Source organism: Taudactylus pleione, unplaced genomic scaffold (assembly GCF_031769625.1).
Source record: "Taudactylus pleione unplaced genomic scaffold, aTauple2 ptg000015l, whole genome shotgun sequence".
In the NCBI taxonomy this organism is placed as follows: Eukaryota; Metazoa; Chordata; class Amphibia; order Anura; family Myobatrachidae; genus Taudactylus; species Taudactylus pleione.
Window position 1 is genome coordinate 36,631 of NW_028284417.1, and position 27,876 is coordinate 64,506.

Genomic DNA, 27,876 nt, shown 5'->3' on the forward strand with positions numbered 1-27,876 from the left:
CATGTTTAGTTCGCTCGCTCAGACATAGAGGCGTCAACAGACCGCAAAGAGCGAGAGCTCAATTTAAATAGCCGGCCCCTTTTTCTGAACGAGCAAGCGCAAATAGCGTCTGGCTCTGAATCAGGCCCTAAGTTCATTGCCATGGCAAAGAGGGACTTTGTAATTAATTGCAATTCATCTGATCACTCTTCATGACATTCTGGAGTATATGCAAATTGCCATAATAAAGCAGCAGACTTTGTGAAAACCAATACTTGTGTCACTCTCAAAACGTGTGTGCATATACATATATATGAACATTATATATATATATATATATATATATATATATATATATATATATATATATATATATATATATATATATACACACACACACACACACACACACACACACACATCTCTCTTGCCTGTTTGATCAGCTTTACCAACCGGCAAAGATGATGGCTTAATGATGGTTGTGAAACAAAGTAGTTATCTATGAGCAAACTAAGTTTTACAAAACAGGGTATAAAAAAATAGTTTGGTTTATTAGTTGTATTAATTATATCAGCAGAAATATATATATATTTATAAACACAGGGTATTGAAATGAGGACTCTAGACAGGCAGGTATAGCAGTGGGTTTTAGTGGTAGCAGACACTGCACCTCAGCATACGTGAGGTTAGGCCTGGATACACACAGGCACATAAACAGAAAATAAGCAAACATAAAAGTGAATGCCTCAGCACTCATTGTGCTAATGTCTGTAGACACTCTAGGTCCTGGCACCATAATGCTAACACCACCCCCAGCCTATCGCCTGGCCAGTTTGTCCGGCACCAGGAGCAAGGAGCATCAGGTGTGTGAAAGTCTTAAACCATTCATGTGCTCCAGTGATTATTCCAGCTGGGCTTGAGTAAATGTGAAATCTGGAATTCCACACCTCCACTGCTACTGCAGAACGCACAGGTTTCAGTCCATATTAGGATGTGCAGCCCAGCCCCTCCCATTTCCTGTGTGTGTGTATTTAAGGTACATTCTGAAGGTGAGACCCCTTCTTTGGGCTAGCACTCTTCCTGCCTGCCCCAGGTGATTTTAACTGGTATGGGTCCTTGCATTGCAGTACACACATCTAATGGGCTCTATGATAGGTAAGACCTAGATAAATTAATTAGTGTGTTAGTATTAGAGATGTTAGGGACCCACCTGTATAAGGTTCACCGTGACGTGGTAGGTGGGCAAACATCTTTGGCCAAACATGTACTAAGAAACCTTACATTTAAAACCATGTTAATTATTGCAGTCTATTATAGATATTTTGATCATTTGTATTCTTAGTGCTTATAGTGTGCACCTGCTTCCCCCCCCCCTCTTCTTTTTGCTGTAGAACTACTGGTCTCAGCATGTTAGCACCTATCATCATGTTTAATATTAGGATGTGCAGCCCAGCCCCTCCCATTTCCCTTGGAGAGGGCTGATTCCACCAGAATGTGGGCAATTAAGGTGAGAGACAACCCCTCTCACCACACATCTCCCTCCCTTTCGCTTTTCCAAGCTTGGGGAAGCCCAAATATTCATTGGGGACGGCCGACAGCCTTCCGAACCACCTTTCCATGCGTGTCTTCTTCATACCCCCTGAACATGGTGTGTTCTGGCAGAGGAGCAACCATCCTTCTTTTCTTGCGGACACCGGGTTCTGCTCTTTTCTGCTGCCTGCAGAGAAAAAATACCCTCAAAGAACCAGTGCGACATCCGAGTAGTCTAGCAAGAAGTACAGGGACCGGACCTTCTTCTTTCCAGACAGCTTGTCGCCGCACCTCAGGAATGCGATATGGTCGCTGCTTTAGAACCACTCCTCCAGATGTATTTATCTTGTGCTCTATTAAGGCAGTGTGTGCCAGTTGGGAAGAAAACACAACCTGAATATTGTGAACTAAGGCTTCTGCTCCTTTTCTCTGTTTTGCTGATAAGGTGTCCGCCAGCGGAACTTCTGTAGGACCAGGCAAACTAGAGTGGCCCCTAGGAACCTGAGGGGTGGTGGTTTCCAGCACATCCATGGCAACATCTGTATTGGGTATAACACATCAATTGCGCAGGAGGTTCGCTCTCCAAAGAGGACTGGCCGTGTTTTTCCGCTCTACTTGCTTTTCCGAGGTAGGGCCTTGTAGACTTTACATTGGCGTTGTCTCTGGTTCCTTTAGGAGCTCAACAAATCCTGGGAAATTGCGTCCCAATGATAGGATAGGGGAGCTTAGGAACAACCACGGCAATTACCTCATAAGTGCGCCCCTTTATGGTGAAGCACACTCACACCCGGGAAAAGTTTTCTGTGGATCCATGAACGCAGAGTACTTCGACTAATCCTGGCTCCTTTCCCACTGGCCTGGGCAGGACAACCTCTGAGATCAGTGTTAGCTCACCCCTGAGTCTATAATAGCTGAGAGTTCTCGGCCATTCAATGATACAGTATCCCACATTAACGGGGATCTGGAATCCAGGAGTACCATTGTGCAAATAGCGGGGTACGTAGCACCCATACTAGTAACCCCACAGGCTGTTTTTCTAGGACAGTCCTGCCTTATATGATCTGGCTCTCTGCACTCAATAGTAATGACCCTGGCATCTCCAGCTGTGTTTCCTTGAGGAGGGGTGACAGTCGGGCTCACAGTCCAATGGGGTGCCATCTTAACGGGTTGCTCATTCCCTGGTTTCTTTTCTGTCATTTTTGTCATATTTCCTGCGACCTCATACTGCGCCAACACTAATTAATTCCTCTAAACTTGGAGGATCAGTGTATATGATGCAGCGCTGCATATTCCGCCCTAGGGTTCTTATACACTGGTCAACAACTACCGTCTCTACAATCTGAGCGGCAGTGTGGTCTACTGGCTGGAGCCAACTTCACCCATGTGGCGAGTTCTGCAACCTGCATCCGAATAGGGACCCCTGGTATTAGGGCCCATTCATGGAAGCGCTGCGCTTTCCCAGGAGTGAGACCTGACCTGGCCAGAATAGCACTTTTGACTAGGTCATATTTCTCTGCAACAACAGAGGACAAATCAGCATAGGCTTTCTGAGCCTCACGAGTGAGATAGGGGGCAAGTCTATTAGCCCAGGTATTCTGACTCAATAACCAGGCTGTATGTGTAAGGCCCCTGAGATAATTCCTCTGTGTATATCTGTATTGAACCAGTACTTACACCAAGAGACTTTGCCAGACAGTGTCAACTCAACTAGTAAGGCACGTATGAAGAATCCAGATGAGGGTTTATTTCAAGCTGATATTCTTGTAATTATGCATAACATAGTAGGTGAAAAGATGATAGTTTACCAGAGCTCAACAGGAACAACTGCAAGCTAAAATGGCAGGCACACACACTGAGCTACAGACAGGTAGAAAGGAGGGGTAATGACATCAGATCCTAGCTACAGAGAATCAGGAAGGACAAAATTAACAAGATGCAAAGCCTTGCAAAAGTAACATAACAGCAACTAAAACAGCATATGAAACACATATATCCTGGGACATGACACTCCCAGTCTGAAATATTTAGATTTTACAATAAATCAAACGTTATAATAACATCCTTAGATAAAGTCCAGAATTGATCTTGGGACCTGTAAATCGATAAACAGAAGGAAAATATGTTAGATCAAGTTCCAAGTAATAACCCATCTTCGGAATGGGGAAGTCGCAACTTGTAAACACTTCCACCAACCCACAGTACAATCCAAATAATAAAGTGTCGATGGTATATCATAGCTGGAAGTTTGTGGTAGAATACTCTAATGATGAGCTGAATCTGGTGGCCAAGTCCTTCTTTACGTGATATATTCTTTTGGAAGAAGAAGCACTAGTTCAGTGATTGGACGGAGCATCCTTTGCTCACTTTGACCTCCACCTTATGAACCTTTCCATCGTCACTAGGAGCAAACCTGGTGATAAGACCCATTGGCAAATTCATTGCAATGGGCTTCCTTATCATTCAAAAAAACAAGGTCACCGATCTGGAGGATGGGTTTTGACATCTGCCATTTGTGATGACTTCGAAGCATATGTTAATACTCTGTCTTCCAGCGATGCCAGAACACATTGGACAGGTGTTGAACCTGTTTCCACTGATGCCTGTAAATGTCACTGTGGTCTAAGATATCAGGAGGAATAGAAGCAGCTCCAATCTTCTGGGTGGTTAGAGAATCAGAGCTTAAGGATACCGGGACAAGTGGTCTTGCATTGATTATGGCAGATACTTGGAATGTAAATATGTCCTGTTTGATGTCCCAGAGTAACCCTAAACTGCATTGTATGGGAGGAACATCGGAACAAAGATTAAGATCCTTCAAGTTGGTGGCATGATCATCAGAGGGAAATGCTTCCATTACCTTTTGGCTGTTGGAGATAATCTTGTGGAGCCTGAGGTTTGATACAGAAAGCATTTCTTGTGTTCTGGTGAGAAGATCAATTGCCTCTTCACTTGGGGGTAAGGATTTTAGTCTGTCATCAATGTAGAAGTTCTTTTCAACAAGATGACGAGCATCAGATCCATAGTCCTTCTCACCCTCCTGGGCTGTGCTCCTGAGTCCATAGATTGCTACTGCAGGAGAGAGGCTGTTGCCAAATACATGCACCTTCATCCCATAATCTAAGACTCCATTGTTGTCCTTGTGCCATAAGAACCTCAGGTAGTTCAGATTGTCTTCCCTGACTATGAAGCAATGGAACATTTGCTGGATGTCAGCTACTACTGCAACAGGTTCATGTCTAAAATGTATTAGCACTCCTATGAGGCAGTTTAGGTTTGGCCCAGTAAGGAGCAGGTTGTTGAGGGAGACACCATTATACTGAGCACTGGAATCAAAAACTACTCTTTGGTTGGGTTTCCGCGGGTGATACACTCCAAAAGGATGGAAGGTACCAGCATTCTTCCTCTTCCTTTACTGGTGGTGCAGGTTCTGCGTTATCTCTGTCAAATATATGTTTTGCATGAAACCCACAAAATGTTTCTCCATCTCTGGTTTCTTCTTTAGGGTTTGTTTTAAAGCGGTAAATCTAGCAACTGCTTGCTGTAGATTGTTTGGTAGTTTCACTCTTGGAGAGCGAAAGGGTAAAGGTGCTACCCAACTGTTGGAATCGTCCTGGGTGAAATCTTTGTCCATTACCTTGAGAAATTCTTCATCTTCTCTTGCAGATGCTAACTTGTTGTCCTCACTCGTTGAATTGAACACTGTCGGGAACGCTAGATAGTTGAGCACATCGGCCCAAATTGCAATTTTTATGGTATACAGTGTTTTTATAAAAATGTGTTGGATACGTTTTAAAAAGATGTTGTTGACTTAATTCAGTCATAAAAAAAAAAAAAAACTGCAATTTCTGAGCGTTTTTTGGCAAAAAAAATTGTCAGTTAAGTAGTTAATGACATTGGCTGTACGTTTGGGGTCATTGTCCTGCTGCAGGATAAATGTGGAGCCAATCAAACACCTCCCTGATGGTATTGCATGATGGATAAGTACCTGCCTGTATTTCTCAGCATTGAGGACACCATTAATCCTGACCAAATCCCCATCTCCATTTGCTGAAATGCAGCCCTAAACTTGCAAGGAACCTCCACCATGCTTCACACTGCAGACACTCATTATTGTACTGTTCTCCAGCCCTTTCGGCGAACAAACCGCCTTTTTTGTTACAGCCAAATATTAAAAATTTTGACTCATCAGTCCAGAGCACCTGCTGCCATGTTTCTGCACTCCCGTTCCTATATTTTCGTGCATATTTGGCCTTGTTTCCACATCGAAGGTATGGCTTTTTGGCGGCAATTCTTCCATGAAGACCCCTTCTGGCCAGATTTCTCCAAACAGTAGATGGGTGTACCTGGGTCCCACTGGTTTCTGCCAGTTCTGAGCTGTTGGCACTGCTGGACATCTTCGGCTTTTGAAGGGAAGCATGATGTGTCTTACATCTGATGCACTTGGCCGACACTGCGCATACGGTCCTCAACATTGCCCGTTTCTTTGTGCTTCTTCAAACAAGCTTGAATAGCACATCTTGAAACCCCAGTCTACTTTGAAATCTTTGCCTGGGAGAGACCTTGCTGATGCAGTAAAACTATCTTGTGTCTTGATGCTGTGCTCAGTCTTGCCATGGAGTATGACCTGTGACATTAATCGGTCTTCTACAACCTCAGCTTTGTAGCAGAGTTTGGCTGTTCCTCACCCAGTTTAAGCCCCCTACACAGCGGTTTCTGTTTCAGTTAATGACTGTTTCAATCTACATATGAAAATGATGATCATTATCACCTGTTTATAATAATTCTACAAAATCTGTGACTTTGTGCAAGTATACCTATAAAGGGTTGGGTATGAAATACTGCCAGTCGGGATGCCTGCTGTCAAAATGCAGACAGCGGCATCCAGATGCTCGGTATCCCAATAGGGGTCGAGTAAGTATACTAACCCTCAAAGGGTGGTTACACCAAAGTTTGATTTGATTTAGATTCCTCTTATGTTCATTAACTTTAGATTTTGTTAATTGATAAACATATAGAGTTATGGTAGACTTACCTAGATAACTCCTTTTCTTCGAGGTCCATAGGGTCCACAGGGATATCATGGGAAGACCAGGCACCTAACAGTTAAAGTTTTGCTTCCAGAATGCCCTGGATCCTCCTCCATATATACCCCGCCCCTAGCCATAGGACTTCAGTTTAGTTAACAAGCCTCAAGGCAGGAGAAGGAAAGAGGAGAAAGAAGACCAATCGTCCACCAGAAACATTCTTGCAGAAGATGAGATCTGTGACTGAAAGAAAATCACCCAATGAAGTCAGGTGAGTCAGGGTGGGTGCCCTGTGGACCCTATGGACCTCAAAGAAAAGGAGTTATCTAGGAAAGTCTACCATAACTCTATTTCTTCTTCAGGGTCCATAGGGATCCGCAGGGATAACATGGGGGATGTCCTAAAGCTGTTCCACCTAGGGTGGGGAACCCTCCTGAGCAGAAAGGAGAACTCATCGCCCAAAGGAAGCTTCCTGAGATGCAAAAGTATCAAAACCATAGAACCTAAGAAAAGTGTGGACAGAAGACCATGGAGCAGCCTTGAATAATTGTTCAGCAGAGGCACCACATCTGAATGCCCACAATGGCCCTACAGACCGACTAAAATGCGCAGTCACTGTGCTTGGGACAGGAAGATCAACCTGTGTATACACCTGGGAGAAAATCAAGCGTAGCCATCTCACCAGAGTCTGTTTACTAACTGGCCATCCTCGTTTGTGAAAATCATAATAATACAAAAAGAGAACCCGATTTTCTAAAAGAATTTGTACGCTCCACATAAATACGGAGAGCACGAACTACATCCAGGGAGGCTTCAGCTACAGAAACGTCTGGAGCCTGAAAAGCTGGAACCACAATTTCTTAATTTACATTAAAACGGAACACTACCTTAGGAAGTTAACCCTCCCTTGTACGAAGAACAGCTTTATCCTGGTGATAAACAAAAATGGGGAGCAACAAGAGAGCGCTGTCAAAATACGGGACTCTGCAAGCAGAAGAGATAGCAAGAAGAAAAATTGTCTGAAGCTTAGGCACCCCCCCGGGAGGGTTAGGGTTAGGCTAGGTAGAGGGTTAGGATTAGGCAGCGGGGAAGGGGGGGGAGGTTAGGGTTAGGTTAGCTTATACTTACCTTAGCGACGATCAGGATTTTCCAGCTCTGTCGGCCTGCCATGCGGCCGGCGGTATTTCACACAGATTTCGGTGGAACAAAGGGAGACTGAACTCGCAGAACTCCTTGGAAAAAAATTCTAACATCTGGTAATGAAGAAATCTTCTTCTGGAAACAGACTGACAATGCAGAAAACTGCAGTCTCAAAGTGGCCAGGTGGTCTCCCATCTAAGTAAGAACCAGGCTCAAAAGGCACAGCCTCCGAGATCTGGCATGTGTAGTGTGCTGTGGCTATAGGTAAATCCTGAACACCTTATGATCATATTCCTTATGGGAACACCATTGACCAAAAGAATGTCAACCTTCTTTTGCGGGCAGAAGCAGGCTTCTGTGCCCTATCATTTGAATTTACAGAACTGGAAAACCTTTAAGCTCTTAGGATGGAAGATTCAAGAGCCACGTCGCCAAAACCAGGCGAGGCAAGTCTGGATGTCGGTATGGACCCTGCGTTATAAGATCCTTCCATAAAAGGAAGAGGATAGGACTGTCTATGGACAGATTCCATATGTCGGTGAACTAATGACGGCTGGGCCAAGCCCGAACCACCAGTATTACCTTTCCACATTCCTGATTGAATTTTCAGAGAACTCCTGGGAGTAGAGAAATCGGAGGAAATAGATCCGCCAGCTTGAAATCCCATCCCAGTGCATCCACGAATGGTGCTGATGGGTCTCTAGACCTGGACCCGCACTTGGGGACCTTGTGGTTGTGGCGTGATGCCATCAGATCTCTCTCTGGTAGACCCCATTTGTTTATCAGGAGCTGAAACACTCCCGGAAAGAGAGACCACTCTCCGGAGTGTATGTCCTGGCGACTTGGACAGTCTGCTTTCCAATTTAGCACTCCCGGTATGAATATTGCCTATGACCGGAAGATGACGTTCTGCCCAAATCAGAACCCTTGTCACTTCCTTCATGTCTACATAACTTCTTGTGCCTCCCTGACGATGGAGGTAGGCCACTGTAGTCGCATTGTCGGACTGGATCTGGACCAGCCTGCCCTGGAGCAGATCCTGTGCCCTGATCAGTGCTCTGTATACTGCTTGCAGTTTGAGAATGTTTATTGGCAGATGACCTTGATTTGTCCATCCTCCCAGAAAGGTGTGATGACCTGTCACTGCCCTCCATCCGCTAAGGCTGGCATCCATAGTAAAATCCAATTCAGAATCCAGAACGGGCGCCCTTTGTTTAGATGATCCTTTCTCAGCCTTCACAGGAGGGAGTAAGGGAATAATGAACCTCTGGAGTGAGAAGGATCCTTATAAGATGATGCTGTCTGTTCCACCTGGAGAGAATCAATCTTTGTAGAGATCTGAAATGGAATGGGGCATATTCCACCATGTTGAAGGTGGATCCATGGACCCCAGGACCTGACTTGCTGAGTGAATGGGTACCCTCTGATTTCGGAGCAATATCAATATCAGTAGCCTGTCCAAGTATGGTAGTATCCTGACTCCTTCTGAGATGAGCAAAGTCATGACCGCCAACATCTTGTTAAACACCTGAGGGGCTGTGGACAGACCAAAAGGCAATGGTAATGAACAGCCCAAACTCTGAAACACTTAGTGAATAGTGCAATAGGTACATGCAGATATGATCCTTTTTGTTCAGGGAACCATGAAATTCCCAGCATAAAATTGACTGTAGGGTCTCCATATGGAACTTGGGCACATGGATGAACCTATTTACCTTCTGAATCAAACACAAATCGGAGTAACAATTCCTTCCTTTCAGTTAAAGGAACTGGGATTAACACCCCTGAATTTAGCAGGGAAATAAATGGCCTTGATTGGATCTGATGAGGGAGTTGTGCAAACAATCTTCTTGGGTGTAACCCTTTAGGAAGGTGTCACGTAAGAATCACCAGTAGGGAGGGGAATTGCCTACCTAATGCACTCTGTGGGAGAGGGTAAAAAGATACTTATCTTTTCTGGAATCTGGAACAGTCTACCAGGAGTGTTCCATGCTTCCCCTCTAAACTCAGTGAGCTGTTTAGATTGAGGGAATCCAGCCTAAATCACCTTCCTTTGTCTGAACACCAGGTTTATTCGGCTTTAGGCAGGGCTCGACAAAATCCGGGTCCAGGTCGCCATGGCGACCAGATTTGGCTGCCTGGCGACCATATTTGCAGCAACCACCTGACGCCGTTGCACCTGCCGCTAGCGTAGTGCAGACCGCGATCCACACTACACAGTTTACAAACACACAGCCGCCACTACAGCGGCGGCTGTGTGTTTGTTAAAGCAGCCAATGAGAGTCAGACAGACTCTCATTGGCTGCTGCGTCCAGGAACGGGGATTCAGGTAAGGTGCGTGTGCATGTGGGGCACTGCATAGGGGGGCTGACCGCTACAGGGGGCACTGCATAGAGAAAACTACTGGGGGCACTGTATAGGGGTGGCTACTACTGGGTGTACTACCACGGGCAATGCATACAGGGGACCACTTCTGGAGGCACTATATAAGGGGCACTACATAGGGGCACCACTACTGAGGGCACTGTATATGGGTACCACTACTGGGGGCACTGCATAGGTGGGTGGGCTGCTACTAGGGCACTGTATAAGGGGGGGCACAGGGGTCTACCTGGGGTAGCCATTTTGTGTTGTGGCCATGGGGGTTGGTTGCCTGGGGCGTAGTTGCTCAGTCATGCTGCTCCGGAGGAAGGAGGTCTGGCTCCTACACTTTCATCCTGGCTCCTAGATTTTAGAAACATTTGTCAAGCCCCATCTTAAAAACCGGTAATTCAGCCTCTATAATGAGCATTAAATTAACCTCCCCTCTAGAGAGGAACATCCACTGATGAATGATGCTCCTCCTCCGGTAGGCCCAGAGGGAGAAACCTGTGTATCCTCTGCCTCCTCAGATGATATATCGGAATCTGAAAGCAGGATGGACTCCAATTTATATATATGCTTAGACGGCTGATTGCTTTTTCGCCTGTAACATCTGCAGATAGGTAGATGCTAAAAAACAGATTCTGAACTGAGTAGACATAACCTTCCATCCAGGAAGGACGTGCAGTCAGGTACATAAATATTGGGACATTGACCGAATTTTCATATTTTGGCCTCTATTCACCACCACAATGGCTTTGAAATGAAACAAACAAGATGTGCTTTAACTGCAGACTTTCAGATTTAATTTGAGGCTAATTACATCCAAATCAGGTGAACGGTGTAGGAATTACAATGGTTTCTATATGTGCCTCCCACTTTTTAAGGGGCCAAAAGTAATGGGACAAACTAAACAATCCTAAATCTAACTTTCACTTTTTAATACTTTGTTGCAAATCCTTTGCAGGCAATTACAGCCTGAAGTCTGGAACGCATAGACATCACCAGACGCTGGGTTTCATCACTGGTGATGCTCTGCCAGGCCTCTACTGCAAATGTCTTCAGTTCCTGCTTGTTCTTGGGACATTTTCCCTTCAGTTTTGTCTTCATCAAGTGAAATGCATGCTTAATCGGATTCAGGTCAGGGGGATTGACTTGGCCATTGCATAACATTCCACTTTTTAGCCTTAAAAAACTCTTTGGTTGCTTTTGCAGTACGCTTCGGGTCATTGTCCATCTGCACTGTGAAGTGCCGTGAAATGAGTTCTGAAGCAATTGATTAAATATGAGCATATAATATTGCCCGAAACACTTCAGAATTCATTCTGCTGCTTTCGTCAGCAGTCACATCATCAATAAATACAAGGGAACCAGTTCCATTGGCAGCCATACATGCCCACGCCATGACACTACCACCACCATGCTTCACTGATGAGGTGGTATGTTTTGGATCATGAGCAGTTCCTTTCCTTCTCCATACGCTTCTCTTCCCATCACTCTGCTACAAGTTGATCTTTGTCGCATCTGTCCATAGGATGTTGTTCCAGAACTGTAATGGCTTTTTTAGATGTTGTTTGGCAAACTCTAATCTGGTCTTCCTGTTTTTGTGGCTCACCAATGATTTACATCTTGTGGTGAACCCTCTATATTCAGTCTTGTGAAGTCTTCTCTTGATTGTTGACTTTGACACATATACACCTACCTCCTGGAGATTGCCAAATCAAGAACAAAGTGTAGTGAAGGGGTTTTTCTTCACCAGGGAAATAATTCTTCTGTCATCCACCACAGTTGTTTTCCGTGGTCTTCCGGGGCTTTTGGTGTTGCTGAGCTCTCCAGTGTGTTCTTTCTTTTTAAGAATGTTCCAAACAGTTGATTTGGCCACACCTAATGTTTTTGCTATCTCTCTGATGGGTTTGTTTTGATTTTTCAACCTAATAATGGGTTGCTTCACTGATAGTGACAACTCTTTGGATCTCATATTGAGAGTCGACAGCAACTGATTCCAAATGCAAATGTCACACCTAGAATCAACTCCAGACCTTTTACCTGCTTACTTGATAATGAAATAACGAGGGAATAGCCCACACCTGTCCATGAAATAGCTTTTGAGTTGATAGTTCCATTACTTTTGGCCCCTTAAAAGGTGGGAGGCACATATAGAAACCAGGTCCGTAAAAGCTCCATGGGAACAGAGGAGCTGCGTGCTGCCACTGCACCTACCCCGAGATTCAGCCATGATGTGGTGGACATTATTAGATGGGGTTACAGACAGCTGCCTGAGCTCCTCCGTCTAACCGCTCGGTCACGTGTGGTGATGGATCATTGAGCAGGGTGATTTCTAGGTGATTCAAACACCTCCCCCCCTACAAAGGTGCCAGCCGCCCGCTCACCCAGAGGCGGATTTAGGCCTCATAGGGCCCTAGGCAAGATAGTCGTTTTACGTTCTTTACCTGCCTGATTTCCTTTACTCTCCTTCACTAACCTCAATATTCTTAACTCCCTAAAAAACCTCACGCTTGTTACCAATCTTTACCTCTGCCTCTATAACTACCTAATTTCCTTCGCCACTCATTTTGGTTGGGGATAGATTCTCTTCAGTAAATGTACCATGATGTCCTAATTCCTACACCGTTCACCTGATTTGGATGTAGCCTCAAATTAAATCTGAAAGTCTGCAGTTAAAGCACATCTTGTTTGTTTCATTTCAAAGCCATTGTGGTGGTGAATAGAGGCCAAAATATGAAAATTCTGTCAATGTCCCAATATTTATGCATGCACCTTACTGTGTCTGTGTGTGTGTGTATATATATATATATATATACACACACATACACACACACTCGGGTACAAGTCGACCCGAATATAAGCAGAGGTACCTTACTTTTACCCAAAAAAACTGGGAAAACTTACTGACTCGAGTATAAGCCTAGTGTGGGAAATGGCAGCAGCTGGTAGTGCCCCCTGTAGTAATCCTCCCCTGGTAGTTCCCCCAGTGGTAATCCCCCCTTTTAGTGCCCCCTGTAGTAATCCCCCCCTGGTAGTGCCCCCTGTAGTAATCCCCCCCTTGTAGTTCCCCCAGTGGTAATCCCCCCTTTTAGTGCCCCCTGTAGTAATCGCCCCCTGATAATGCCCCCTGGTAGTAATCGCCCCCTGGTAGTGCCCCCTGATAATGCCCCCTGTAGTCCCGTCCCCCCCCCCCCCCCCTAGTAGAGAGAGACGTGAAAAGAATAAAAAAAAACAAAAAAAACACTTACCTTAAACTCCCGCTCCTGGTCCCGCCGCTGTCCGCTCCTCCGGCCGCTTTGCATGGGAGAGACGTCGTCATGACGACGTGTCTCCCATCACCCACTGCGGGAGCCGGAAGATGGCTCCCGCAGTGGGAGCAGCAGCAGCCGGTGAGAGTCTGACAGACTCTCAGCGGCTGCTGATTACACCAAACACGCAGCTGCCGGCTCCGGCGGCTGTGTGTAGCGCTGACCGAACTCCGTCCGGTCAGCGCTACACTTGACTCGAGTATAAGCCGAGGGGGTACTTTTTCAGCACATTTTTTGTGCTGAAAAACTGGGCTTATACGAGATATAGAGATATATATATATATATGCCTTGCAAAAGTATTCACCCCCTTACCTTTTTTTCGTCACCTTACAACCTGTAATATATCTCTTTTTTTTTAACCCGCATTTTATGTGATGGATCTGCTTAAGAGTCTGATTTGGTGAAGTGAAATGATCTTTATAAATACAATTCTGAAAATTGGCATGGGCACATGTAATCACCCCCTTTGCTATGAAGCCCCTCAAAAGTTCTGGTGCAACTAATTACCTTCAGAAGTCACATAAATAGTGCAATGAAGTCCACCTGTGTGAAATCTAAGTGTCACATGATCTGCCAGTATAAACACACCTTTTCTGAAAGGCCCCAGAGGCTGCAACACCACTAAGCAGGAGGCATCACACCCTGAAGACCAAGGAGCTCTCCAAACAAGTTATAGACAAAGTCGTTGCGAAGTACAATTCTGGGTTGGGTTATAAAAAAAAAAAAAAACATAAAGAAAAAAACTTTGATGATCCCCCGAAGCACAATCAAATCCATCATCATTATCATCATCAAATGGAAAGAACATGGTACCACAACAAACCTGCCAAGAGAGGGCCACCCACCAAAACTCACAGACCGGGCAAGGTGGGCATTAATCAGAGGCAGCACAGAGACCAAAAGATAACCCTGAAGGAGCTGCAGAGTTCCACAGCAGAGACTGGTGTATCTGTGCATGTGACCACAATAAGCCGTAAACTCCATAGAGCTGGGCTTTATGGAAGAGTGGCCAGAAAAAAAGCCATTTACTTAGTGATAAAAATAAGAAGATACGATTTGAGTTTGCCAAAAGGCATGTGGGTGACTCCCCAAATGTTTCGGCCACCAAGGAAAACGCCATGTTCGGCAAAAATCCCTACACATCCCATCACCCCAAGAACACCATCCCTACAGTGAAACATGGTGGTGGCAGCACCATGCTGTGGGGATGTTTTTCAGCAGCAGGGACTGGGAAACTGATTTGAGTCGAGGGAAACATGGATGGTGCTAAATACAGGAATATTCTTGAGCAAAACCTGTTTCATCTGCCTGGGACGGAGGTTCACCTTCCAGCAGGACAATGACCCAAAGCATACAGCTAAAGCAACACTCGAATGGTTTAAGGGGAAACATTTAAATGTGTTGGAATGGACTAGTCAAAGCCCAGATCTCAATCCAATTGAGAATCTGTGGTCAGACTTGAAGATGGCTGTTAACAAGCGGAACGATCCAACATGAAGGAGCTGGAGCAGTTTTGCCTTGAGGAATTGGCAAAAATCCCAGGGACAAGATATGGCAAGCTCATAGAGACTTTTCCAAACCGACTTGCAGCTATAATTGCCGCAAAAGGTGGCTCAACAAAGTACGGACTTTAAGGGGGTGAATAGTTATGCACTCTGAAGTTTTCTGTTATGTTGTCCTAAATGTTGTTGGTTCACAATATAATAAATAAAAAAACTTCACAGTTGTAGTCATATTCTGTGAATGAAATTATGCACACCTGCAAACAACTCATTTTAATTCCAGGTTGTGAGGCAACAAAACATGAAAAATACAAAGGGGGTGAATACTTTTGCAAGGCACTAATATATATATATATTATATACACCTATCTATCTATATCTACACACACACACACACAAACCTTGGTGGAAAAAAAAAAAAAAAAAGACTGTCGCCGTAAAAAATTGCTCCCATGCAAGGTCAGGGCAGTTTGCTAGTATACACACACACACACACACACACACACACGTATGTACGTACAAGCTGACTAAGTGCTGACCCACTTCTTCAGCACTTAAATTAAAACTGAGGAAGGGTTGGGGAGAAGGAGCTTATATACCCTAGAAGTTAAGGTATTAAGAGCTAGCTCCTCAGCTCTCAATACGCCACATAGTCAAGAGCATCCCCAAGATGGAGGAAAAGAAATTCCTATATGCATAAAGTATACTCTGCATCTACTGTCAGCTTATTTTCTCAACATGCGTCCGCAGTGTACCTTCCCGTAGGCCGAGAGCCATGGAGAACAAAGTTATGACAATATTGGTCTTTAAAAGAAATCTGGAAGGATATATAATGCTTTCAACATTTAAATTCCATTTTCATATCCATGGGGGTCTTTAAGAGGACCCCCAACCTCAAGTGGAATTTCCATTGTACTAGACATACTGCAACCACAGTCCATATTTTACATCTCATCAAAAATAAATGGATACATCTATTCCAGTATTTCACTATTAGACTAAAGTCTGTCAGTGACCACTGCCTTAAAATAGAGTTCAGATATGGCTGTTGGTGCAACAGTTATATCAAAGGTTGTCTGTGTGTGATTTAATAGAGTGTCCACATTATTCAAAATAAAATGTTGTAGGGGTTTGTTCAATTTCCTCTGATTCCAAGCTAGAAGCATTTCTATCATTGACTGGAGAATTCCCTTCCAAATAAGAATCTTTACCTACATAAACACCTCAATTGTGCTTTTGTTCCAGTCTTGTAACATAACAAGCTTCATCAAAGCAATAAGCTCTTTAAATAGTTTTGAAGGCCGAAATGATTTAGGAGACCAAGGTGTACATTTGGAGTATACAATCTCAGCCTCCTGCACCAGTCACTTGCGGAAGGTAACCTCCTTACTGGAGAATCTGCAATAATACTGCAGAAACAAGCTGACTCGCTCAGACTAAAAATTGCAATATGCGTTTCCCTAACATATACAGTAGTAGACTTACTATGAGTGGGGAGATTATTGCAGCTATTTGGGCTCCATTGCTGTTCCCATGCACAGGAAGCAGAACTGTACAGCAGTTCCTGCTCCTTGTTAAGCTCCAGCCAGCCGCATTTAAGTAGTGTTGTACAAACTCACGTGTGGAAGATACCTTTGACAGGAGTCATCCAATGACATGAATACATTTTCCCAAACCACTCTAATGTGGAGCAAGAAGGTGTGCAATCTTCAGTGCATTAATACTCTTGGACCGCAGATGTTTGTATGTTAAAATTGGGATATCTACAGTATTTGAATAAGCTCAATTAACAGTAATCTGCAGCCCCATCACTCTGGACCTTTAAGTATATCTAAATAACTCTCTCCAGAAAGCCAATGGCAAACAACATTGCAATGATATAAGGATGGGGTTCCAGTCACTATGTTGCATCTTCAGCATAAAAAAACATGAAAAATAGGTCTTAAAAAAAAAAAAAAAAAAAACACTTTGCAGTCTGCACCACACACTAAATGCTATGGGGTTTTCCCTACCAATGTCCCCATTCCTCCTGAAGCCCTGGAAAAGAGCACACCTATTATCCATAATCTGTAGAATCCCACACCCCAAAAGTCAAATTAAGATTTTCTCATGACATTTATCCCTCTCTATGCCCTTTCGAGAAGATCATCCATGACTTCATTTTTAAATGCAACCATCTTTTGTGCCAAAAGATCTCAGCCACTTCAATAAGATCATACAAGAAGATAACTGTGCTTCTCAAGAAGAAACTTATCCTTACTGCTGTCCTTCAACAGCCTACTTTTGATTTTTCCCTTCTACATTTCTTTTAGACACAAGTCAGCTCCCTGAGATAACATTTTTCTTAACTCACAGACCTATCAACTGACATACTATTTTTAGACTTTGTAAAAAAACTCTGCGGTCTCCAGAGGGCATAACCATATAAATGCAGTTTTGGGGCCTTGTTGCACAGAATATAAAAAAAAAAAAAAAAAAACAGATTTTCCATTTTGCAGGATGAGCTTAATTAAATCACAAGGTGGTAAAGTGGGTCTATTTTCAGAGATATGTCGAACATGCAGAAAAAACACCTCTCACTGCGCAGTGGTAACAGTCAATCACTTGCAGTTCCCCTGCAATGATTGACAGTTACCGTCACTGAAACCACAGATATTGCAGATTCATTTGTTAAAGCCAGTGTGCAATCATAGCAGTTTCACAAAGCACTGTACACATGAACTTTACATTCACCTCACAGAAGTTGTCAGATTATATCTATATTCCATGTGCTGGCAGAAAAGTGTATTGCAGGGAGATTCAATATTACAGACTTGATAAGATGCAGTCTCTTTTTTCCAAAGCATCAGTCAAGTTGTGAAGGGTTTTATTTTTGTTTTAACACTTGCAACATCTATTTTTGTGGAAATCTGTATTTAGTAATATTATTGGGAATATGACAATGCTTCAATAAAGGCTATCAATCTGTCATACACACAATGAAAGGAACAGTAACATAACTAAACAAAAAAAAAAATGCATGCGTGGATTAAGCAAAAATCAAATAAACATTCAAACAGTCATATAAAACATTAAAAATAGTTCAATGTCTGAGTATAATCTATTTGGCAGTTTATGTAATTTTAAGTTAATACACTAAATAAAAATTTCAATACAATTATTTCAACATTCAGAAACAACTTGTTTAAGGCAATTTGGTGTAATTAGCAAAAACTGAATTGAAAAATTAATAATCATTGTTTAATGTCTGCATTTTGTAGTAATTACTACAGGAATGTAGAAAGGTGTTTGTTATTTTTAACAAAGTTTACAAGAATACAGTACTTACTGTAATAGCCAATTAAAACAGTATTCTCAATCTGAGAACGTGTGGTATTATTTTCTGCCCAGTCCTAAAACAAAAAATAAATAAATAAATATGAAAGACAACATTACACATTTGGTATAAAAACAGGTTCCTAACATATCAAAAACTGAATATATCAGCAACAGCAGAAATAATAAATTCCTTGCTGCGAGTTCAAAACTAAATGATCACTTTACATTTTTAACATAATGAATAGACCCCAAAGTGTCTGATTCAGCAGCAGACCCAATTCTGCGATTTACGCAGTTCAGGCAAGTATTTGCCACTGCGCATGCATACAAGTCACACTGCACAAACGTATCTGCTTTGCGATTACACACGCACACAGGAATCATTCGCAGCATGAGAGCCCTCTGCATGTCAGGAGAGCTGCAGTATTTGCGGCTGATCAGGCTTGCCGTACATGCTGCATGACTGCTTGATGTGCATTGATGGTACCGATGTTTACGCAAGAGTGCGACATTGGACGGATATGAGAAGGCAGCAGTGAGCGTCTTTATGCCGGCTGTGCTTTGGCAGGAATTAGCATATTTTTCGCAGCTGCGTTCCATGCGAAATCGCAGCTGCGAACGCATTAGTATCTGCTGCTGAATCAGGCCCTCTGTTCTCATTTGCAGGACTTCCCACTGAGTTACAGACTGCCCCTGGAAGCAACATCACCACAAGAACTGTTCATTGGGAACATTGTGAGTTGGGTTGCCAAGGCAGAGAAGCCACACAAAAGTCTCAGAATACTATGCATCTTATGGATCTTAATGATCCTAATTGTTCAGAATTCACTAACTAAACTCCCCATCTGTATAAATAAGGGATATTAATAACATACAGACCAGGTCAAATTTTACTGTATAAAAAGGAACACCACTCAGTAAATCCCCATTTGCATTAGATTTCTCTGCTTTGACATCACATTAGTATTATGACCATCATTCTTCTACATCTAACTGAACTATACTTCAAAAGTATTTTTCACCACAAGTGACTTACTAGGACAGATCAGAGTATTTAACTTTGATTAATCAAACCACCATAAATAATTGATGAATTTAATATAGTGTTGAAATATAGAACCTATCTTCGGATATTGTGGAAGACATTTTTATACTCCTCCACACACAATGTATTGTGCAATTGTTCAATAACAAAATGATATTTTATGTTGACCTGGTGGAAACAGAGCTTATGAACAGATTACATTCTGTCTGGGAGTGTGGACAACATTTGGGAGTTTGTTCTTCTTAACCCCAATCTGAACAGATGTTTTGTGAGTCTGATTGTTCTTAATTATCCAGAATCCACCAATCCAACTTTCCTTCCGATATGAGGCGTATGAGATAGCCTGTACAATGGGACTGTGACTATAATGGGTCTGTCACTAAAAATGTAAAAGTATTTGTGGATGAGTTACATCTTTAGTTTAAGCAGCAATTTGACTAAATTAATTTAAACAGTAATTTATTCAATATTAACTTATGTCTGTTGACACGTGCTCACCCACATATTAATGTGGTAATTACATTTTGAACCAGATTTGGGGGGGAAAAAAAAAATCCTGTTTTTTTGGTTTAAACCAGTTTTTTTGCATTAATGTTTAAATAAAAAAAAATTAATCTTGCTATGTATTAGAAACCTTGAGCAATCACATTTTAATGCTTTCTAACATTAACAAACCAAAGTTATTAGTGTTTGATGATTTGACATCTTTCAATAAAACCAATTTTAGACTAAACATATTTAAAACATGCAAAAGCACTTTTCAGAGAAACACAAAATAATAAACACTAGTGAATAAAACACTAGTTTAAAGGCCTTCACAGTTCCCAGTCTGTTTCGAAGCTTCGAATGAACTAAACCGAAAGAAGAAAAAAAATCTTTCTACACTAGCTGAAGATGCTTGAGCAGTCAGAAGTTGTTAAGTAATGGGAAATACATCGGGGTTAACTTTTTTTGCTTGTCCACCATTCAAGACGATACTTGTGACACCACAGAGATGAAGTCTTTTTTTCTAGTACTCATTTCAGTAGGACTGAAGGTTTTGAGTTGAAATAGAAAAGGTAAACATGGAGATTAAACCATGAGGTGTTTCTCTGTATATTGCCTGTTGTATGTGTTGGTGTTTAGATTGAGAATGTTAGCTGTGGTTATTTTTCCTGCCCTATGGGATTGATGGGGGAGAAGTCTTCGCTTGATGCAAGGCAGATTTAGCACCTCTTTTCTGGTTCATACTCCCTATATCTGTGTAGTGTGTGCGATTTACTGCATTGGTTCAGCTTACTCAGATAAAAACCACTAGCAACAAGAATGTGGAATAATACCAGTCACAATGCTGTGCCTGTAGTCACAGCATAATTTAAAGAAAAACACAACAACACAATTGTTTTAACCAAGGTGGTTTAAACCAGCCAAGCCTGTTTTGAACACTCTTTCATCTACCATTTTCTGGAACACTATTTTTATTACATTTACCTTTTCTCACACTTATTTTAATATTTCACTAATGATAGGGTTGCTTACCATTTTTATTGAATAAAAGTTAAGACTGAACAGATTTTAAGTCTCACCAATATGTGAACCTTATTACTACACTTTTCATCTCTACCTTGTCCATCGCTCTTTGTCCATCGCTCTTTTAAACAAAGATGAACAAAGTGAATGCAATTATGAAAACAAATGATAGGGAGGACCCTATTCTTTAGAGACTTTACAATCCATTGGAGAAAGGTGAGATAAGTGGAGCTAGTGTGGCACAGAGTGGATAGTAGGTGTACCAGGTGTAAGTTTAGGGGCCTCCCCCTAACCCCAATATTTACCATTGAGATGTCAGTGGTTGGGATGCTGGTGCCAGGATTTCGGTGCGGCATTCTGAGTGCCGGCATCCCGAGAGTCAGGGTACTAACTGCATTTCAAATTCAGACTTGACAGCAAACAATGGTTTTCATTCAAGTCCGATTGTTCGAGATTTGTGCATGTGCAGGATCTGTACTGTGCAGGTCTATCTGCAAGTACACTTGCAGTGCCTCTAAGCCGCAGCATGATTGGCATGCTGCAGTGGTTTAGGGGCGGGAAGTGGACAGGGCCTGCCAGCGTTCCTGAAAATGGGGAGTGGCAAGGGGAATGTTTACCTAAGCCTAATGTAAATGAATGAAAATCATCCTACGCTTCCTAATGTCCTGCAAATTGACCCATTTAATGGACTGTCCTCTTAACCACTTAACTTAACCACGTCCAAAAACCACTCAGAAGTTTGTGGGGGGGGGGTTTTATGACTCAATTAGGTCAAGAACATCTTTTTAAGACTTAACCAACACAATTTTATGAAAAAAAAATTTTTTTTAAACACCGTACACCATAAAAATAGCAATTTGTATGGTATACTGTAGTGATGGCTACTGCTGTACCATCAATGGCTGATGGGTTCAATCATCAATAGAAACCATCGATTATTTGAGGCCACAGCCACCGATATTTCATTAACATCGGTTTGCAAACCATCGATAATTGGTGGCCATTCCTTGTATAGTATACCATCCCTAACTGGAGGCCCCCGTATCGAGTCTTGATCGTACAGGACTGCCATAATAAAAATTAAATGACCTATAACATCAATGTTAAAAATAAATGAAACCGGAATATTTTGGGTGTGCCGTGACATCATGACGTGACCTGGTGTCATGACATTACTGTGTCACTGTCCAATGACTGCCGGCGTGGGAGTGGCTTCGCAGCCATTCTTTCACAGCGCTGGAGCCCCCTGCGGACGTAACTGGACCCTCCCACACCCCTGCCGGACCCCTACGCACCCTGCAGCAAACGCTGCTGGACCCACGCAAGCCTAACCCTGACACATCCCCGCCTACACCACCGGACCCCCCCCCCAGGTATTCTGGAAAAATCCCATATTTGAAGTCCTCCTGGTCCCGAGCATTTCGGATATGGGTTCGGATGAATGGAGGGGGGGAGAGAGAGGGGGGGAGAGAGAGGGGGGGGGAGAGAGAGGGGGGGAGAGAGAGGGGGGGGAGAGAGAGGGGGGGGGGGGGGGGGGGGAGGACACAATCATCCAAGCCCCGGCCCTAAGTGCCCTCCCTCTCTTAGCTAAAAGCTTTACTATTAAGATGTTAAAGAAGTGTGGAATACTGTCATTGTACTCTGCACATTAATCTTACAAAGAACAGTGGTGGTTCAATATTATATACAGTAATGTGCAAAATCCTGACAGCTGGGATTTCGTGCCCATCTATCTACATAAAATCAATTCTCCATGTAGTGAGGTATTGTTCTGTTTGCATCTTGTGCTATTGTCCTGATGACAAAAATGTTGACTATTATGTCATTTTAGTGAGTTACTAATAAAGATGTGATTTTACTTCTCTACTACCTGGCGAGTGCCCTTTTTTCTAATTTTTGTATTTTGGAATGCTTTAGGATTCATGAGGAGCAACATTATTTTGATTAAAGCTTAGAGTACGGACTTGGACATTTCTAATTCTACAGAAATATGTGGAAGAGAAACAATAGTTTTCATGGTGCGGTGCACAAAAGGATTTATAATATACTAAAAATCACATATTAAATAGGGTAAAATACCAAAACACAAGGGGTATATGTTCACTCTTACACATGTCTGGTGCAGGACTCAAATTATATTACAGATTATACACACAAGGACATATCCACTATATTAATTCATAGAAAAGTTATGAAAAAATTAAAACTTGCCTTAAATGTGCCATTTTCAAACTTCATAAAAGAAACAAGGAAAATGTCCACAGGCAGCAGCGCAGAGGTGATCAGAGCGACAGCCAGCGAAAAGATTGCTGTAATTGTTGAAATCACTTCACTTTCCTGACGACTTTGGTATTTTCGGACATAAACCCAACAAAAAGCAAAAATAGCCTGAAACATAAAATATAATGTAAATAAAATATGGCACCACCAAATCAAAACTATAATATAACCAGCAAATAATGTTTTAAAAAAAGCAAAATATCACTGTTGTAAGAAAGGACACTAATTCACAATCAAACATCTACATCCACTTCTAAATAAATAGCCAGTTGAACTGAGAAATTAGTCAAGTCAGAGGTTCCCAATCACGGTCCTCAAAGCTACCAAACAGTTCAAGTTTTAGAGATATCCATGGTTGAGCACAGGTGATTTAATTAGTACCTCAGTAAATTTGATTTAACCACCTGTGCATAACCATGGATATCTCTAAAACCTGAACTGTTGGGGAGCCTTGAAGACCGCATTTGGGAACCTCTGAGTTAAGTGAATAATTTATTTATTCATAATATGCAATGTAAACAGTGCGATCCGGGTCATGCCGACCCAGATCGTGCCACATGCTGCCCGTTTGGCCGGTTTCAGTGGCGCTTGGAGATTACTTTATCTCCAAGCGTCCACTGCAGTGCAATGCCAGAAGAGCCAGCTTTAGCAGTGCTTGGAGATGACATCTCCATGCGTCCACTGCAAGGCCGGGGTCACTGCAGACTCGGCTCCGGTATGAATGGTGTCACTGCAGACCCGATTCCGTGGTGTAAAAGGGGTCTGTCCCAGGTCTGATCCGGGTTGGAAATGTGTTCGAAATCCCGGGTCAGACTCGGAACTTTGTTGTAAAAGGGGTATTACTGAAGGCATCAGTTACCTGGTCAAGTCAAACAGCATCACTTGCTAAAACTAGTGAGTAACAATTCTTGCAAAATGCTTTGTAATTTTTGCCCAGCAACAGGACAAAATAGCATAAGAAAAAAAATCTCCTAAACAACTTTCAAATATATTTAGTAAGTGTACGTTTATTGAAAGGATTTGTAAACGTTTCAAACTGTCATTTCACATAGTGTAATTATTTTTAAACAGAATTTTCCTTTTAAATGTGAATTTAAAAATAAACAGAGCAACAATTAAGATTCTTGTTGCATAACAGACTGAAACAAAGCATAGGATTATCAGACGCTATAAAAACGGTATAAGTCACAAGCATATCCCCCCTACATTATGTGTGTTAAGCTGGGCACACACTACACGATATCCGACGCACTAGAATGACAAATTGTTAATATCGTGCAGTGTGTATGCACTATATCGTGTAGTGCGCACTCCCATGGGGTCGTCTGCCGCATCGCCTGATCTTTTGTACATGCAGTAACATCAGGCGAAGCAGCCGATGATCCCATGCAGCGCTATGCGGCGGAGGTCAGCATATTGTTCGGTCAGGCACTGGATCACCCAGTGTGTATGGACCATTGGCAGCCGTGTCGCATCGCTAGGTACACACATCGTTTAGTGTGTTCCCAGCTTTAGGCTTGTGTTTTTCTCTGTTCTGATCCGCAGACTGTGTGAATGTACATATTGTGCCATCCAGAATGACACATCCTGCCCACAGATAATGCAAGTTAACCCTCACACCTCAAAGAAGTGAGGGAAAACGAGTGTAGTCAGCACTACATGTGCACAAACAGGCATGGCAGCACCTCGTATAGAACTGAACTCCCCACAAAGTTTTTACCCAGTTTTAGGTAAAACACAATCTCCGTTGTTGCCATAGATCTCTGCCAATACCATAACCCCAAGAGAGGTATAGCCTACACCTGTATAACTATTTGCACTGCAAGTATCCATTACGAGTTTCCCATAGCAACCGACCAGCTTCTAGCTAGCATTTATCAAGTACATTCTATAAAACAAAGCTAATTGGCTGCTATGGGCAACTTCTCCACTCTTTAGGAGTTATGCTACATCTACCGCTGGCCCAGAGCGTAAACACGGCCACGTGTGTTGCTAATCTGCACACACTGTATGACTCATGTGTACGTGCTGTCACAGCAGGACTGTGCGTGCCCCATGTGCACGTAACCTGTATACACACATGCATGCTGAAGCCATAATCCCTTCGTAGAGACAAGCTAACCAGTGAAACAGCGACATTATTTGCGCCTCCTCCTCCCATATACACACAGGTCCAGTCCCATCAAAGTGCAAAGTACCTACCAGTAACAGCAGCCCGAAAACGCACCATCCGATCAACAGCTCCGTGTGTCCAGCCGCCATCTTCTCGCTTCCTGCTTCCACCGACAGCTGACAGACCCCGTGACAGTTACCCGTAAAAGTGTCAATGCGAGGACTGCACCTAACAGCCAATCCATTGTCTTCCCGCCCCTCCTCATTGTGACGTCAACGTGGAGGAGGAGCCGCCACCTGAGGAGAACGCGTCCTGTTACCATCGTAACTAGAGCCAGCTTTTTAAACTGTCCAAAGCCTCTCATTTTAAATAACTTCCTTTCTCAGTATCTATATTGATATTTTAATTAAGGAATGAATAATGAAACTTTTTAAAATAAGACGTTAACACATAACTAATTTCTTTTAATTCTAAGGAATAAATAGGTATTTTTCATCTAAGCCATATTCTTTTTTATATATAGCATCTACTGTCTTAAATTTACTAAAGGTTGGTTTGGGCATATTGGCGGGATTCTGGCATTTTCCCAGCGGGATGCAATTTATTAAGCAACACGGATGGTGTATTGGTTATCATTATTGCCTCACAGCAGGGACGGACTGGAGCTGTATATCAGTCCTGGCAGTCCGCCCTGCACTTCCGTGTAGAGGGGGTCGTTGTAAATGTAAGGGGGAATGCCGCGAGTCACGGGGCTGGCCTCGTGGCACGCCCCTGTCTCTTTTCGGCCCAGCACAGCCGGAGCCGGCCCATACACTCCTCCACCCCTTCCAGCTCCGTGACATCTTAATGATTTCGGAGCCGTTGGGGTCTTTTCCTTCACCCCTCCTCGAGCCGGTCCTTAGGCCATCGGCCCTTCTGGCATATGCCAGAAGCGCCCGATGGCCAGTCAGGCCCGGCCTCACAGTAGTTTGGTCTACTGCCCTCTTTCCTGAGAGGGGCTGCTGCTGGCCTGGGTTCCGGCGCCTGCTCAATTAATCTGGCATGCGCCGGGACCGGTACATGCACATAAGCAGTGGTGGCACTGCGCATGCACATAACACCAGCTTCTCGGGGCTGCATTGGTTGTAGCCCTGAGAAGCCCTGTTGGGCTGCCCGAAAGGCAGAGCAATGGCTTTCACTGAAAGCCGCTCTCTGCTGATCGCAGCTCAGACTGGCAGTCTCAGGGGGAGGAGACACCTCCCCCTGGGGCTGCTTGTCTTCAGTATAACTGGCAAGTGGGGAAGCAGTGGCGTATCTATAATGGGTGCAGTGTGTGCGGGTAATAATAATGTAATTATTATATTGCCCCCCCCATTAAGTCGTTCCGATGCCTCCCCGCCTACAAACGACAGCAGACTATTAGAATTGCGTAATTTGGCTCTGCCCCCTCTCGATTGACCCGCAAATCATGGTATTTTGCCACTGGGGGAGGAGCCTAATGCCATGGTGCCAGGTCCTGTCCCTGCAACTGCTGCAAGGTAAGTGTAATGTATGTGTGACATATGTATGTGTGTTTTAGGTATGTGTGACATGTATGTGTGTACATATATGTCATACTTGCCAACATTCAGCTCCCTCCTTCTGGGAGGGAGCTGAATGTCTGCACAGAGCGGGGGGCTTGGTGGGGTAATGATGCCGCATTGGAGGCGGGGGTGGGGCCATGTGATTGCATCATCGTGGCCCCGCCACCTCTTCACAATTGCGAAGCAGGGGACAGGGCTACGATGACGCGATTCAGCGCGAGTTGCGTTACCACCCCCCATTCCACACCCCCCCACTGCGGGGGTATCTATTAGTAGTCGGGGGGGGCAGCCGGGAGGCTTGCCTGCCTTTCCGAGGGGTCGAGAGCGGCACCCGATATTCGGGAGGCTCCCGACCAAATCGGGAGAGTAGGCAAGCATGATATATGTATTTGTGTGTGTGTATATGTATTTATGTACAGTATGTGTATATGTATATATATGTGTATCAAGTGCCGCTGGCGCCTGTACTCCACCCAGGGTTGGAAAAAAAAATGTTCCTTTTTTTCTTTACACCAGTTTTTTTTTTTTAAACAGTTTTTTTGCATTAATATTTTAATTAAAAAACATGGAATCCTGCATATTATATACAGTCAGGTGCATAAATATTGGGACATTGACAGAATTTTCATATTTTGGCCTCTATTCACCACCACAATGGCTTTGAAATGAAACAAACACGATGTGATTTAACTGCAGACTTTCAGATTTAATATGAGGGTAATTACATCCAAATCAGGTGAACGGTGTAGGAATTACAACGGTTTCTATATGTGCCTCCCACTTTTTAAGGGGCCAAAAGTAATGGGACTATCAACTCAAAAGCTATTTCATGGAAAGGTGTGGGCTATTCCCTCGTTATTTCATTATCAATTAAGCAGGTAAAAGGTCTGGAGTTGATTCTAGGTGTGACATTTGCATTTGGAATCAGATGTTGTCGACTCTCTATATGAGATCCAAAGAGCTGTCACTATCAGTGAAGCAAGCCATCATTAGGCTGAAAAATCAAAATAAACCCATCAGAGAGATAGCAAAAACATTAGGTGTGGCCAAATCAACTGTTTGGAACATTCTTAAAAAGAAAGAACGCACCGGAGAGCTCAGCAACACCAATATACCCGGAAGACCACGGAAAACAACTGTGGTGGATGACAGAAGAATTATTTCCTTGGTGAAGAAAAACCCCTTCACAACAGTTGGC

At 43.3% G+C, this 27,876-nt stretch overlaps 1 protein-coding gene across 1 annotated transcript in view; it reads right to left on the bottom strand.

Annotated features, from left to right (window-relative positions):
• Positions 1 to 25,395, bottom strand: part of LMBRD1 (LMBR1 domain containing 1) — a 52,737-nt gene extending 27,342 nt beyond the window's left edge. The window contains exons 1-3 of the mRNA XM_088470514.1: positions 25,206 to 25,395; positions 22,935 to 23,111; positions 18,180 to 18,243 (exon numbers count right to left, since the gene is read on the bottom strand). Of these exons, the coding sequence (XP_088326640.1) occupies positions 18,180 to 18,243; positions 22,935 to 23,111; positions 25,206 to 25,265 (301 nt within the window). The 5' untranslated portion in view covers positions 25,266 to 25,395. The remainder of the gene's footprint in view (positions 1 to 18,179; positions 18,244 to 22,934; positions 23,112 to 25,205) is intronic.
• Positions 25,396 to 27,876: the final 2,481 nt, after the last annotated feature.